We start from the raw sequence: 12,842 nt of genomic DNA, 5'->3' as shown, positions 1-12,842 counted from the left end.
CTTGATTAAAACAAACATTCCAGAACTCCTTCCAGAAATTCTAATTCAGATGATCTGACGAGAGGCCTGTGCCTCTGCTTTCTTGGAAGGCCTCTCAGGTAACTCCCATGGCTGCCTGAACTGGAATCAGGAGTCTAGAGGATTAAGTCCAAATTGGTCCATAACCTGACCCCACCTAAAGCTCAGACCTCACCTGCAATAACTTCCCTCTCAGCCACCACAGAACCAGTCAAGCCCCATCGGGATCTCAGACTCACCCCTGTGGTGTGGTCCTTTTGCGGCAGGAAGACACTTTCACACCTGCCAGGCTCATCTCCAATGAGTTGGGACCACTTTCTCAGTGTACCCTTCTCACCCGCAAGGGCCTCCATGATCCTTGACTCTTGGTGCTTCCGAGGCCTTTTACTTAGGCCCACTTGGGAAAACTAAATTGCTTGTGTACCCCCACACCCACCAGGCCAGGAGACAGCAAAATTTTTCTTTAAGGGCCGAATAGCAAAAGCTTGACCTTTGTTGTCTCATTTGCAAGTACTCATCTCTGTATGTAAACCTCTTAAAGCAGCCCTGGGTAATATGCAAACGAATGGGTGTGGCTGCGTCCCAATAAAACTTTATTTACAAAAACAGGAGGCCAACTCCTGCCTTAGCTTGCCAACCTTTGCACTAAAGTATTCATCTTTGTTTCCCCAATGCCTAAGATACTTCCTGACATAAATGATATAAATGATGAATGAAGAGTTGTGAAAAATCAACTAATAAATTCTGACAAACCGGATGTGGGACCGACAAGGACAAAAGCTCTCAAAAGTCAAATATTGTATCACACACACACACTCAAAGAAAAGAGGCTGATTCATTTTTATCTAACTCTTTTGCTGGCTCATTCAAGGAATCTGAGAAATGGGAAGACTACATATCTATATGTCTATATCTGTATCATCTATATATATAAAACAAAATAAATAATTATGCTGCTAGGCTCATCTGCTCTTCAGCAGGGAAGAAAGTGCAGAGATCATTTTGTTTTTTACAACAGCAAAAGGAAACAATGGTTACAAGTGCTTCTCATAAGAGTGTCTGTAGACCACTCATTTGTTAAAAGCCCACACTCCAGGACCACCTCACAGCCCTCTGAATCATCTGGGCAGGGAGTAGGGGGCAGAAGAAGAAGAATTCGAATGAACTAATGTTTGGTAAATGTCGGACAAAATTTAACAAAGCCAGCAGCCAAAGAGCGAACTTTTGAACACAGATTATGTTAATTAATCAAATAGGCCTGTTGGAAGAAAAGGGAGAAACAGTGGAAGGAAGTGACAGATGAGCACAGAGACTTTCGAGAGAAAAAAACACACTTATATGCAGAAGGAAAGGATAGAGAAAACAGTTAAACCATAAAGTACAGGTTTAAAAAAATCCTAGGCCGGGAGGGGTAAAAATGAAGAGAACGAATGAAAAACATCACTCTTCATTACCAGCTGCTTATCCTAAGTTGTAATTAATGTAAATACAATATAAAGATCACATTACCTGGAGCTCCTTCGCAGGGTGGAGACCTACTGCCTTTCAGATTCACTCCTAATTGCTGATTTCATTCAACTCAGCAGGAATTACCTTTAATGTATAAACTTGACTAAAATATAGCTTTTGGAAAGTAGAGGTTGTGGATACTAGAAACAGAAATCTCATAAAATCTCCAGTTTTCTTTTAATTATATGCTGCTTCCAATGGATTAATTCCAAGGGAAAACTTAAGAATAAAAATAGGAATTATAACCGCAAAAAAGAGAGAATGACATTAGTCAATTTTTCTAAATGTCTATTATATGAATCTAAAATTTTTCTCCCTTTGTTTAGAACCAGTGGCAAAATCATTTTGAAAAAGGTAAGTCATTCCAATTAAACAGAAGCCTGCCCATTCACTCACTGTGCTCTTAGGGGCGTACAAGCTTGGAAGGCTTAAAGCAAATTCAGACCTCGCACAACAGAAGTCACTTATCTTTCCTGTTTATCTTGAGTTTTGTAGATTCAAACCACAAGCAAAACAAACAGTTCAAAATAATACACTAAAAATTTCTAAGACCGGTTTGTCGTGCATTGGAAACACTTGGGTTTTAGTTTTAGTTTTTGGTAATGCACATGATGATTACAAGTCTATACTATTTTTTGCACAGACATATATACTGAAATATCTTCCAATACATGGAAACAGTCCATTGACTATAATGGCAAGTTACATGCCAGGTGCTCAGAGGGAGGGGACTCACATCACGTCAGGTGTGAGGGGAGACTCAGGCATCCCTATTAACTCTTATCTTATTCTTTTTATAATGTTCCCATTCTGTGATGCAATTTTAATAGAATTAAAATTAAAAATTTCCAAGGACATCAGTCATTATATCTGTCATCAATTCAGATAGTCACCTGACCCAAATATTGGGTCTACAGGCTTCAATTCCACCGCCTTACTCACCAAGAGGTGGTTGAGCCTCCCGGACTCACAGGGGCTTGTGTGAGAGCTTACAGGTGAGTGTTCTTACTAAAATATCATAGGTTGCAAGACTATGCCCTTCAATTTATATGTTTATATGACACTGACTCATGTTAAGGAAGAGTAAGACAATCAGATATCAAATCATAAAACGAAGAAAACAGAAAGATCAAGAAACAAGCAAAAAAAGCTGCAATAAACTCTCATTCTCCTCAATGAAAAGCTCTTCTTCCTTACTGCTGTGTGGCTTTATGCTTGGTAAAAATATGGCTAGTTTATAAATGCCCTGCTTATTGTCAAATACGGCATGGTATGAGGACCAAGTTAGTTGCCACTTGGAATAACATTTAAATGCAGCACAGAATCACTCGTCATTCTTACAATGAACCTGAAACACTAATATCAACACATTCATTTGGAGAATCAAAATGTAATCTCCCTTTCTTGCATATGTTGTTATAATCCTATACACATGAAAATTATACTTAATCAACTTTACGATCTATTATGACTATCATTACTTTCATAATTATCTACACAATAACCTCTAACCACGACATATTCTTTTATTCTGGAATTTTTTTTCCCCACATATTATGAGAACTGCATTTTTTCCCCACATATTATGAGAACTGCATTTTTTTTTGACAAAGAATTATAAAAATCATTCATAAAATAGTATCCCAATAGTATAAACCAACAGAAATCAAATAACTCAGGGAAATAACTGAAAAGGTTAACCGTGCTTATTTTTGAAATTGCGTTTTTTTCCTTTATGCTTTACTGTATTTTCCTCATTTTCTAGAAAAAAAATGCCTGGATCTCATTACTGAAAACAGCAACATTATTACATTTTGGTAAAACAGGATGCGAATGTCAATGCTTTTAAAATATTATGGAAGACAACGTGATCCTTAGAAGTGATAAGTTTAGGAATCCTTTCAGAAATTATATAAATTCAGACACGAGGACCTTCTGGAACTACATAACCCAAATAGCCTGAAGATGGGTTTTGCTTTTGCAGCACAATGAACTTCTTTTTGCAAAAAAAAAAACAAAAAAAAAAAAACCACACAAAGAATCTTTAACTGAATTGAATTTTAGGAACATAAAGTATCGCTAATATAAAGTAAAACCATCCAATAAATGGCTTTACAATGCCTAGTGCTAACATGAAAAAAAAAAAAAAATGACTCTCATTGTATTTTTCCACCACTCATATATTTAAACCATTAGAGATTTCTGAAATATACACCTACTATCTAAACTTCTTTTGCGAGGTCAAGCCCTCCCAAACAGGAATCAGAGGGCTGGGTTATTTTTAAAGTTTTATAAGTGGCTCGCTCGTACTCCCTCTCAAACATTCTGAGCTTAATCCCACCAAGTTTCCCAGGTAAAATGGCTATTCTCTCTCAGTGGCATCTGCCAGAAATATATATGCACACGTATGCCAAACCCATAGACACCCGCAAAGCTTCCTACCGCGGCGTGCTTACCGGCTGCCTGCCACTGTGACAATCGCTTTTCATGGATTATTTCATCGAATCCTCATAACCGCTGAAAGTACTAGAAATAATTATATCAATTTTAAAGATAAGAAAATTAGACTCTGAAACGGGCTCAAGGTCATGCAGCTAAGCACGTCCGCTTTCCTCCTTTCTGTAGTTTATCGAGCATCTACGATGCGCAGCACTGTCCCGGGACAGAAAATACAACCCGTGCTCCTCGGGGTGCTTATCAAACTTAAATTTAACTGCACATCCTGGACTTTTCTGTGCTAAATCTGGAGCTCCTGTTTCTCCAGGTCACCACGCCATACCACACGCTGGGCTGACTCAGTGTCTAGTCCGCTCGCCCTGGCGTGGCCAGGCGGGGGCTGTGTGAGATGAGGTGAATTGAGACTTTCAGGAACACAGATGGAGACCTCCAGGGCCACTGGGATGGAGGCCTTCAGGAATGGGGTCACTCCCCACGTGCTGTCTCCAGCCAGGACAGGACCATGACGTGTCTCTTCTAAGTTCCATTTAGCTCAGTGGCTTCTCACATCCATTAGGAGAAAGTATCATTGACCAAACACCAACCACCGGCAGAGTGTGTACACCTGTGCTGCCTGTCCAACCTCCAGAAACAAGGGAGAGTCTTTTGAGTCAAATTCATGAGGAAACCTTTTCCAAAGTTCTTTTCAAAGCTGAAGGAGGGATGCTAGACACAGCTAGACCAGTTAGGCTCACAGTTCCCCGTTGGCTAATGGAAAGACCTCGTTCTCCTCCCTAAGGGTTAGCTTTGGGGTCGAGAGACTGCAACTCCCTTGTTCCCTTGTCAATAGGAGACTAGTTAAAACTCCCTGCAATACACAGCCAAGCTCCCAGGGATAAAAGCTGATGAAAGTCAGCGTCAGAAACCCCCCAAGTATTCCCAAAGTACACCGAGTGAGCCCATCTAGTGCACACAAATATCGAAAGAGATGCAGGCGACATGCTCAGTGCCAGGAACTAAACCTACTTCTATTCATTTAAAATTATGACCTCACAACTTAACGTCTTCAAGTGATGGGTGGATGCGCAAGGCCTCTGTAAGATCTGAGGGCAAAAGCAATGATCCTAGAAAATACTTGATGTGTGTCTGGGGTGCTCAGAACCTAAGCCAGACTTAGCTTCACTCAGGTCTATGTGCAAACTGTACAATCTCTCTTGCTAGGAAAGGTATATTTTATCATCTAGTAAGTTAGGGCAAAAAAAAAAGACATGAGCACTCCACTGCTCAAAGCTCTTTCCTTGGATGTCACAGAAGAGTCCAAATCTACAAATGGCCACTTTCTTCAAGTTTAATGTCATTTTTCCCAGGAGATGAAGAGAAAGTGTTTTTTATACATCATTCTCGAAACGCACAGGCAGGATAGGTGCTTTGACTGCAGGGCTCGTGCATGTTTTCTAAGGAAGTCATGGTAAGTATGGGGAAGACAACTCAAGATCTGTGCTGATTGTGCTCCAGAGGTCTCCTTGTCAAACCGGGATGTCAAATGGTGACCCGGATGCAGAGGCGTGTGCATCTTAAGAGGCGTAAGTAATAACAACTTCCTCAAATTCTCAGTCAACTGGTAAATGGCTTACCGAAGGTCACGGAGAAAGATAACATAGGCCAGAATGGACACTATAGTCTCTTGGTTTCTAAAATTGTGTGGGTGAGTCTAGTGAGAAGTTAAGAATATGGTTTCTGCAAGTGGCCTGGGTGTGAAACCGAGGTCCACTTTTCATTGGACATCATAGCTATGTCCCAGGCAACGTATTTATCCACTTCCTGCCTCAATTTCCTGCTCTCTAAAATAGGGAGGTTGATGATACCTACCTCTCAGGTTACATGGGAGGAAAAAGTGAATGAATTCACATCGGAACAGTTTCTGGAGCATGGGGAGGGACTGATAAATGCTCGCTGGAAAAAGCAGTAGTCATTCCGTTCTTGGCAGCATACTTTATGATACTCATACTGTATTTCATTCTTAGAAGAAATAGCACGTAGCATCCGTCCCCTCTGGCAGAGCAGCCCACGCGTAACTACCCGGATGTCAAGTGAAGCCCAAAAATATCCACAGTGGCAAAACGTAAGATCTCTCACCTTGCTCCTACAACAAGTTCTTTCTGTCCTGGGTCAAAGGTTAACTGCGAGAAATCCACAGCATCCTTCGCTCGGAACTCCCGCAACCAGGGGCCAATTTCTAAACAGGAAAAATAAATAAATAAAAAGATAGAAATGAATGATGTTTCCTCTGGGGACCACAGAGAGTGCACGTCAGGTAGCAAACATTACATTTCGGACAGGATTTGAAGGTCCCCCGATGTGATTGTTGAGGGGCCACTGGGGGTTTCCACCAGGATGTCACATAATCCACACTGAGAATGTGTAGGGCACAGAGGACAGCCACCCAATAAAGAGCGAGCAAGGCATCGACGCTGGGTGGTGATGTACAAGCCAGATGTGCGTTTTCCTTTCGGCTCTGGGCTGGCCAGAAAATAACACAGGATACGCATGATGCATCACAAAGACCTCTGAATGTGGACGAGACCATCTCCTGTGTGAGCTGACTGGGAAGAGCTGGGTTTCTATTTTGGCCCCACGATTACACTTATTAAACACACCCAATCCTTTCCAGCTGAGAAATCCACAGTTACTTCTAGGCTTCATTTGCACTTTTTTTTTTCTAAGGGAAATAAAAAAACAGCCACTCTTTAGAGACAAGTTTTTTACAAGCACTATTAAAACCTATGAAATGGCCTCTAGCCCAGTGTGAGGATTCATGTGTCATTTTGCAACTTTAATTAGCTCTTCTAACACTGAAAAAACATGCGATGAGTCGCCTGCCATTGTGCCACACGTTATCATTATCTCTGATAATTAACCTTGTTATCTGATTGTCTTTTTTTCTTGGATTTAACATTTTGAGCAATAATAAGGTGACTACACGGGCACATAACAACTGTCAAATCAACAAAGTTATTGGTTTGAGGAAAATATGTGTAGCACAGGACTAATCTCTTACAACAAAAGCAGATGCTAAAAAAGATCTAATATGGAAACATACTCGTGTCTCATACCATGTCCCGTAGAAACGCCTTCGTTGATATGAAAGACATGGATTATTTTCAAACAACAGCTTTGCATAACACATGTGGCGTGTCTCTACTTTCAATTATTGGGGGAAAAAATGACATATACTGAAAGTTCTAATCTGCTTAGAGGAAAACAATTGAATTACACAGAAATCAGTATTTGGTTTTTCAAGTTTTAATATGTATGGTATCTTGAGTCTTTTAATATTTTCTATAAATTTCTTCATTTCTTAGGCAAGGCAATTAACACAAAATACTTATTCATGGCAAATTATGTACAAGGCACTGGGGCTATACAAAAAGTTATTAATAAATGGTCCTTCCAGTAGTTTATAATTCAGTTAGAGAATTAGCACTAATATCTCTTCTTTGAACATGGTTTCTATAAACACACGTGTTTACAGGTGTGTATAGAGTTAAAGGAAATATTCATTCGTAGAAAGGAGAGGTGACTGGAGGCTTAGACAAGATGAAGAAAAGTTCTACGTTAACCTGCTTCCCATGCATTTATCTTTCTTTGCATTTAGAAGAATTAAAGGAGTGACTAACAGAAACCAGAATGAAGAGACGTATTTGAGGGTTTGGATCCTATAGAAAGCAATGAGAAAGTGGTCACACTACTTCCTAAAGCACCCTCGGGTGATAAAAGGAACCACGTAGAGGGGGAAAATGAATTAACGGTACAAGTTCTGTCAATTTTGCGCAATTTCCTTTATTTAACTTCTAATGAGCTTCCCCATTAAAACTGTATATTTTTATGGTGCACAATAAATCAAAGCTGGATAATCTGCGTATTTTCTTCTATTTTGATTTTGCTGTGTTTTCATCCAAAAGGTCTGCCTCTCTCAACTTTGTGTATCACATGGCCTTCTATCTTACTGGATATCCAGAAGACCTTGGTAGAAAATTCCTGCACCAACCAACATCTCTGAAAATATGCCTGCGTCAATATCTATCCTTTCGACTCTTCCTTTAAAATCAGAATCAGGGTGCCTCACCTTCCTTTCTAAGACTAGTCCCTCCGACTCGGCTTCGGTTCCATCCTTTCCCTCATCTTTAATCCCTTCCCTTAATTACCTCCTTTTCCCTCTAATATCCTCGATGTTATAAAGTCCCTTCCCTTCTGCCTATAATAATATGCATACTCCCTTCATTTAAAAAAAAAAAAGCCTTTAAAAATACAGTTCCGTTATACTCTTTCGTTATTACAGTTTCCAACACCCAAACAAAATACACAATAAACTCCCAAGAAGCACAGTATGCCGAAAAAGGGCTGCAGGTTCAGTTTTACCTATAAATTTTACAGGTAAAACTAACAACTTATTTCAGAGATCAGACCAAGAAGCAAATCTTCTCTTGTCTCTTCAGTTTTATCATGATCTCGATCACCTTAATACTAAGGCTAGAGAAGGACATTATAAAGTTAAAAAAACCCCACGGTCCACCTCATTTAAAAACAAGGCTGAAAATATTCCTAAAGAAATATCTGTATTAGCATATCCTTTTCTCTCTCTCTTTTATATGGGATAGGTTGAATCCAGAAACATAAGAATAGTTCAACGACATCGGAAAATCTGTAGGTAGAATTTGCCACCACAATAACAGAGCTCAGTAGTGGCAGAGAGAATTTATCGATGCTGCTTTCTAAGGAATCAGAAAATGAACAGCTATGGATGCATAAGAAGAGCTAGGAGAGCACTGAGTTAGGAGAGGGGAGAGGACCAGGACAGGTGGTGGTGACCGAGCTCACCAGAGGCCAAACGAAGGTCAAGGAGAATAACCACAAGGTCAACCAGGGTGAGCACAGACAACACGGTGAGATCCAGAGATGCAACTTTCAATAACACTGACTTTCTTAGTACATGCTAATTTCCCCCAAATAATGGGCACATCTCTTCCTCCTACCCCTCTCTTCTGATATCTCTGAAAGAACCCTATGATGAAATGGAACTTAAACATGGTAGCCAATATGACTGACCGCTGTTTGGAAGTTAAATAGTAACATAAAGCCTGTAAATTTGGGTTGAATACTTTGTAGATAATTTTTTTTAATATTCGATATTAATCATCCTAGCTAATCCATTCATTGCACAAACATGATTGTTGAAATATGGCCTCCGGCAATGACTTTCGATTGCAAAATGTGCTGCCATGATTCATATTTGCCTTCTCCTATTACTATATAAGCACCCACATGATTGTTTTGTAAATAGTCTATCAAAAGTGTACTGATTTAATTTTTTTATAAAACCCAGTGTTAGAGCTTCAAGACTAAGCTGACTTCTGGGCAAACACTGAGCAGTGAAACCTCCCAGGCAGAAGACAGGTGGCTCTGAGTAGCCCGAGTTTATTCTTTACTCCTTCAAACCACAGTTAATTAAGGAACCGAGAAGCTGGGGTGGTGAAACTCCTTGCGGGGAGCTGGAAACTCCTATTGTAAACTGGGCAACAGGTTAAACTGGGAGGGGCCGGGGATAGTGGGTAAAGGACAAAGCAAAGACATCGGGGCACAGGTAGCAACAGGAATATACAGAAATCTACGTGCAGATCAAGGCGTACTGTTTCCAAATGTCACGAAATTATATTTTGGTTTAATCTCCATCTAATACTGCACATGGAAATGATAACATGATTACTGGCAAAGCAGCTAACAAAAATAGCTGACACTTAAACGACGTATGCCATCTGCTAGGTGCTATTCTCTGTACTTTACACACGTTAAGTCCTGCGTTTCTCACACCCGTCCTCTGATAAGTCTTGCCAAGGTCCACGGCTAGTGAGATTCAGCTCCTAAGTCTAGAGTTGGTGTTTTTAACCCACTACGCTCTACTCTTAACCCATTTCCCATTTAGAAAAAAAAAAAAAAAAAGATGCGGCTGAAAGCTGCCAGCATTAATTTTCCATAAACACGCTCTTTGAGGCTGAAGCAAATCTGATGGGTTTTCAACGTGAAAATAAAATATAAAAGCTGTTCTTGGAGTTCTTTCTAAACAGACCTTATCTCTAATCCTGATTTAATAGAAATGTATACATAAATCGGATCCATCAGATGAATCGTCAGCTAACAACTGTACGAGAATGATGCTAACATCATGCATAAGAACGCTACATTTTCCAGGATTTGACATTTTCGGCGATCGAGAGTTACTATATTTTGTCAATGGAAATAGCACTACTAAAAACAGAATGCTATAAATAGAATGAGGTCATCCGTTTCTAAAGACTATCCATACACTAGAGTGATGCACAAATAATAATAAAAGCGAGATATTTCATGGCAAACTTTGGGGGTGAGGTTAGGACTGTGACCTGCGAGTTATCTCGGGGTAAACGCTGCAGCTGCAAGGGCTGCCGGGGAGTATTCTCGCAGCAAACGGGAAATAGGTTAAACTGCCGTAAAACAAAAATGTACCTATGCAACACATCTGAAAGTAACAGGAATAAAGGAAAATCTACGACCTCTTCAGTTTGAAAGTGAGTTTATTCTCACCGATATATACTGTTAAATAAAAAAATCGACACCCGCTCTGTTTTGCAGTGTGGGCTGGAGAAAAATAAAATACAACAGGAGAAGGCTGGGGCTCCCGAAGCCCGCTGCCATGTCAACCTGGAAATACGTCTGTCGTTTTTACTGTTGTTATTATTAATAACAACGATCTGCAAGTCAGTTAAGATCGGCAAGAAAAAGAGTTCACCAGTTCACTAGTTAGATTTTATGATCCAAGGGTCTTTATGTAAGCAAGGGGGAAGAAAAGGTCGATACCCAACACTGATCTGCTTTATCGGAGTGAAGAATATTCTGGAATGAAAAGTGGGGGTGATACAAACAAGGGCTAGATTTCTAAGCAGTCGAAACCATGCAGCTGTGCTATGGTATTGGGGAGACACTTTTCTGAAGATATGGGAGCTGATTCTCAGGAGGGGGTGCTGGCGGGGCCCGCAGCAGGAGGAGTATGGGGTGTGCTCCCGGCTGGGTATTCTGGAAACTTCCCTGCCCGCACTTAGGAACCATCCTTCCTCAGATACCCACTGCTCTTTAAAGTTTGCACACAACTCCCTTCTGCAGACTTCATTTTGGCTTCAGCGCGTTACATAAATCATTCGACCAATGTTCTCTAAGCTAAAACCACGACCGGAGAACAAAGGGCTGGAATTTTTTAAAGCCGTGAGGAGGCTGGCACTGCAGGCCGCTGCTGCCTTCCACCCTGTCTCTCCACTGCTACTGTATTTCTTCTTTTTCCTTTTGCAGCTGCTTCTCCGACCGTCACTCGGAACAAGTCAGGCGCACTTCAGACGGTAGATGGGCAGCACCCCCAATACATGTTCACCCCCGCCAATGAGATATATCAGGCTCTCAGCTACGCGAGTCCTGTCTGAAAGTCTGTGATGATAATAGATTTCTGCCCTGTGGACCAGAAAAGCGTTCTATGGAAAGTAAGCTGGCAGGGTGATGGGATCATAACCCCTACCTGGGCGGGTCATGGTGGGCGGTGGCACCCAGGCCTCTGACTTCTTTAATGAGAGGTTTATCTTCCCCTTAAGCAAGCCCTGCCCACTGTTTTTGTGCATCTAGGTTAATGCACCTTTGAAATAAGCAGGACCACCCTCGAGAGAGCTGGGATCTTGTTAACTATCCTATAATCTAATCCCTGCCTTGCTTTCTCTCACCTCCATGTCATCTTCCTTACGTTTCCTCCTTAATGCCAAATGCATAAAAGAAACCGCGAAACTGTCATTTCCGGAGCATTTGAGATCTTACTTTTCGGCAATTGTTGTCAGCTTGGGCTCAAACAAAATCTTATAAAGGTTTTCTACAGGTTTGGATGTTTCTTACATCACCAGTCCCAAAGCCTCACGCGTCTGTCGAGTGGCAGAGCAATGCAAAATATTTCATCAGAAAGGAAATATGCAAATTCACATTTATGCTTGTGAAAAATAGACATATCAGAATAACTGGTTTCTTATTTACACTTTTTGTTACTGTCTACATTTTCGGTGTTTACGTGGTTTTAGATATTTTTACACATTAACAATTTAGATATTTTTACGCATTAACGATTTAGATATTTTTACGCATTAACAATTTATTTCATTTAACGTTCATAATCCTGTAAAGCTAGATCTATAATTTTTGTTGTAGAAATGAAATATAAAAGTTAAAAATCCTGAGATTTTGACAAGTTAAACATCTTGCCAACCATAACATAAATGGTAAGCGGATAAGTTGGAATTTAAATCCAAGATAGGATGAAGGAAATATTCCAGTAAGGTCCAAATTTAAAATCAATTTTCCAAAGAATGTATAAAATACATTAATCCTTAGCACCTAGTAATATATCGGCATGGATTAATTGATCAAAAACAGTAGTTCCCACTCACCAAAAACTGGCAAGAAGGAGGTCGGTGGTAATTTTCAGATGGGGGACATGAATGGCCAGCCCGGTTTGCCCACGGAACAGGGCACAACCGTAAAAAGGAAGGTCCCATCGAAAAGCAGTAAGAAACCAGGGTCCATGACAGGCAACGGGGTGTCCAGAGGAAGAAGAGCACAACAGTGAAAAATTTATCTCCATCATTTTTTTCCAAGACAGGCCCTGGTTACATCAGCTCACTTAGAAATAGGCAAACACCTTCTGCTCTGCCTTACTTCAGCTTTGTAGAAAGGTCGAACGATGTCAGGCCAATTTCTTTTCTCCCAACGTACAGCTCGCGATATTTTCACTGTCACTCCTATCTTGGGCTTAGCGGAAT

General features: G+C 40.5%; 1 protein-coding gene across 3 annotated transcripts in view; it reads right to left on the bottom strand.

The window, feature by feature from the left end:
- The window catches only part of SEMA5A (semaphorin 5A), a 417,033-nt gene that overhangs the window by 232,995 nt on the left and 171,196 nt on the right, over positions 1-12,842 (bottom strand). For all 3 annotated transcript variants that reach the window (XM_039842786.1, XM_039842784.1, XM_039842785.1), the window contains one exon: positions 6,100-6,199. In XM_039842786.1, coding sequence (XP_039698720.1) covers positions 6,100-6,199 — 100 coding nt within the window. The remainder of the gene's footprint in view (positions 1-6,099; positions 6,200-12,842) is intronic.

This window comes from Pteropus medius, unplaced genomic scaffold (assembly GCF_902729225.1).
Source record: "Pteropus medius unplaced genomic scaffold, Ma_sr-lr_union100, whole genome shotgun sequence".
Classification (NCBI taxonomy): Eukaryota; Metazoa; Chordata; class Mammalia; order Chiroptera; family Pteropodidae; genus Pteropus; species Pteropus medius.
Note: the sequence above shows the minus strand (reverse complement) of the source record. Positions and strands in the feature narration are given on the sequence as shown.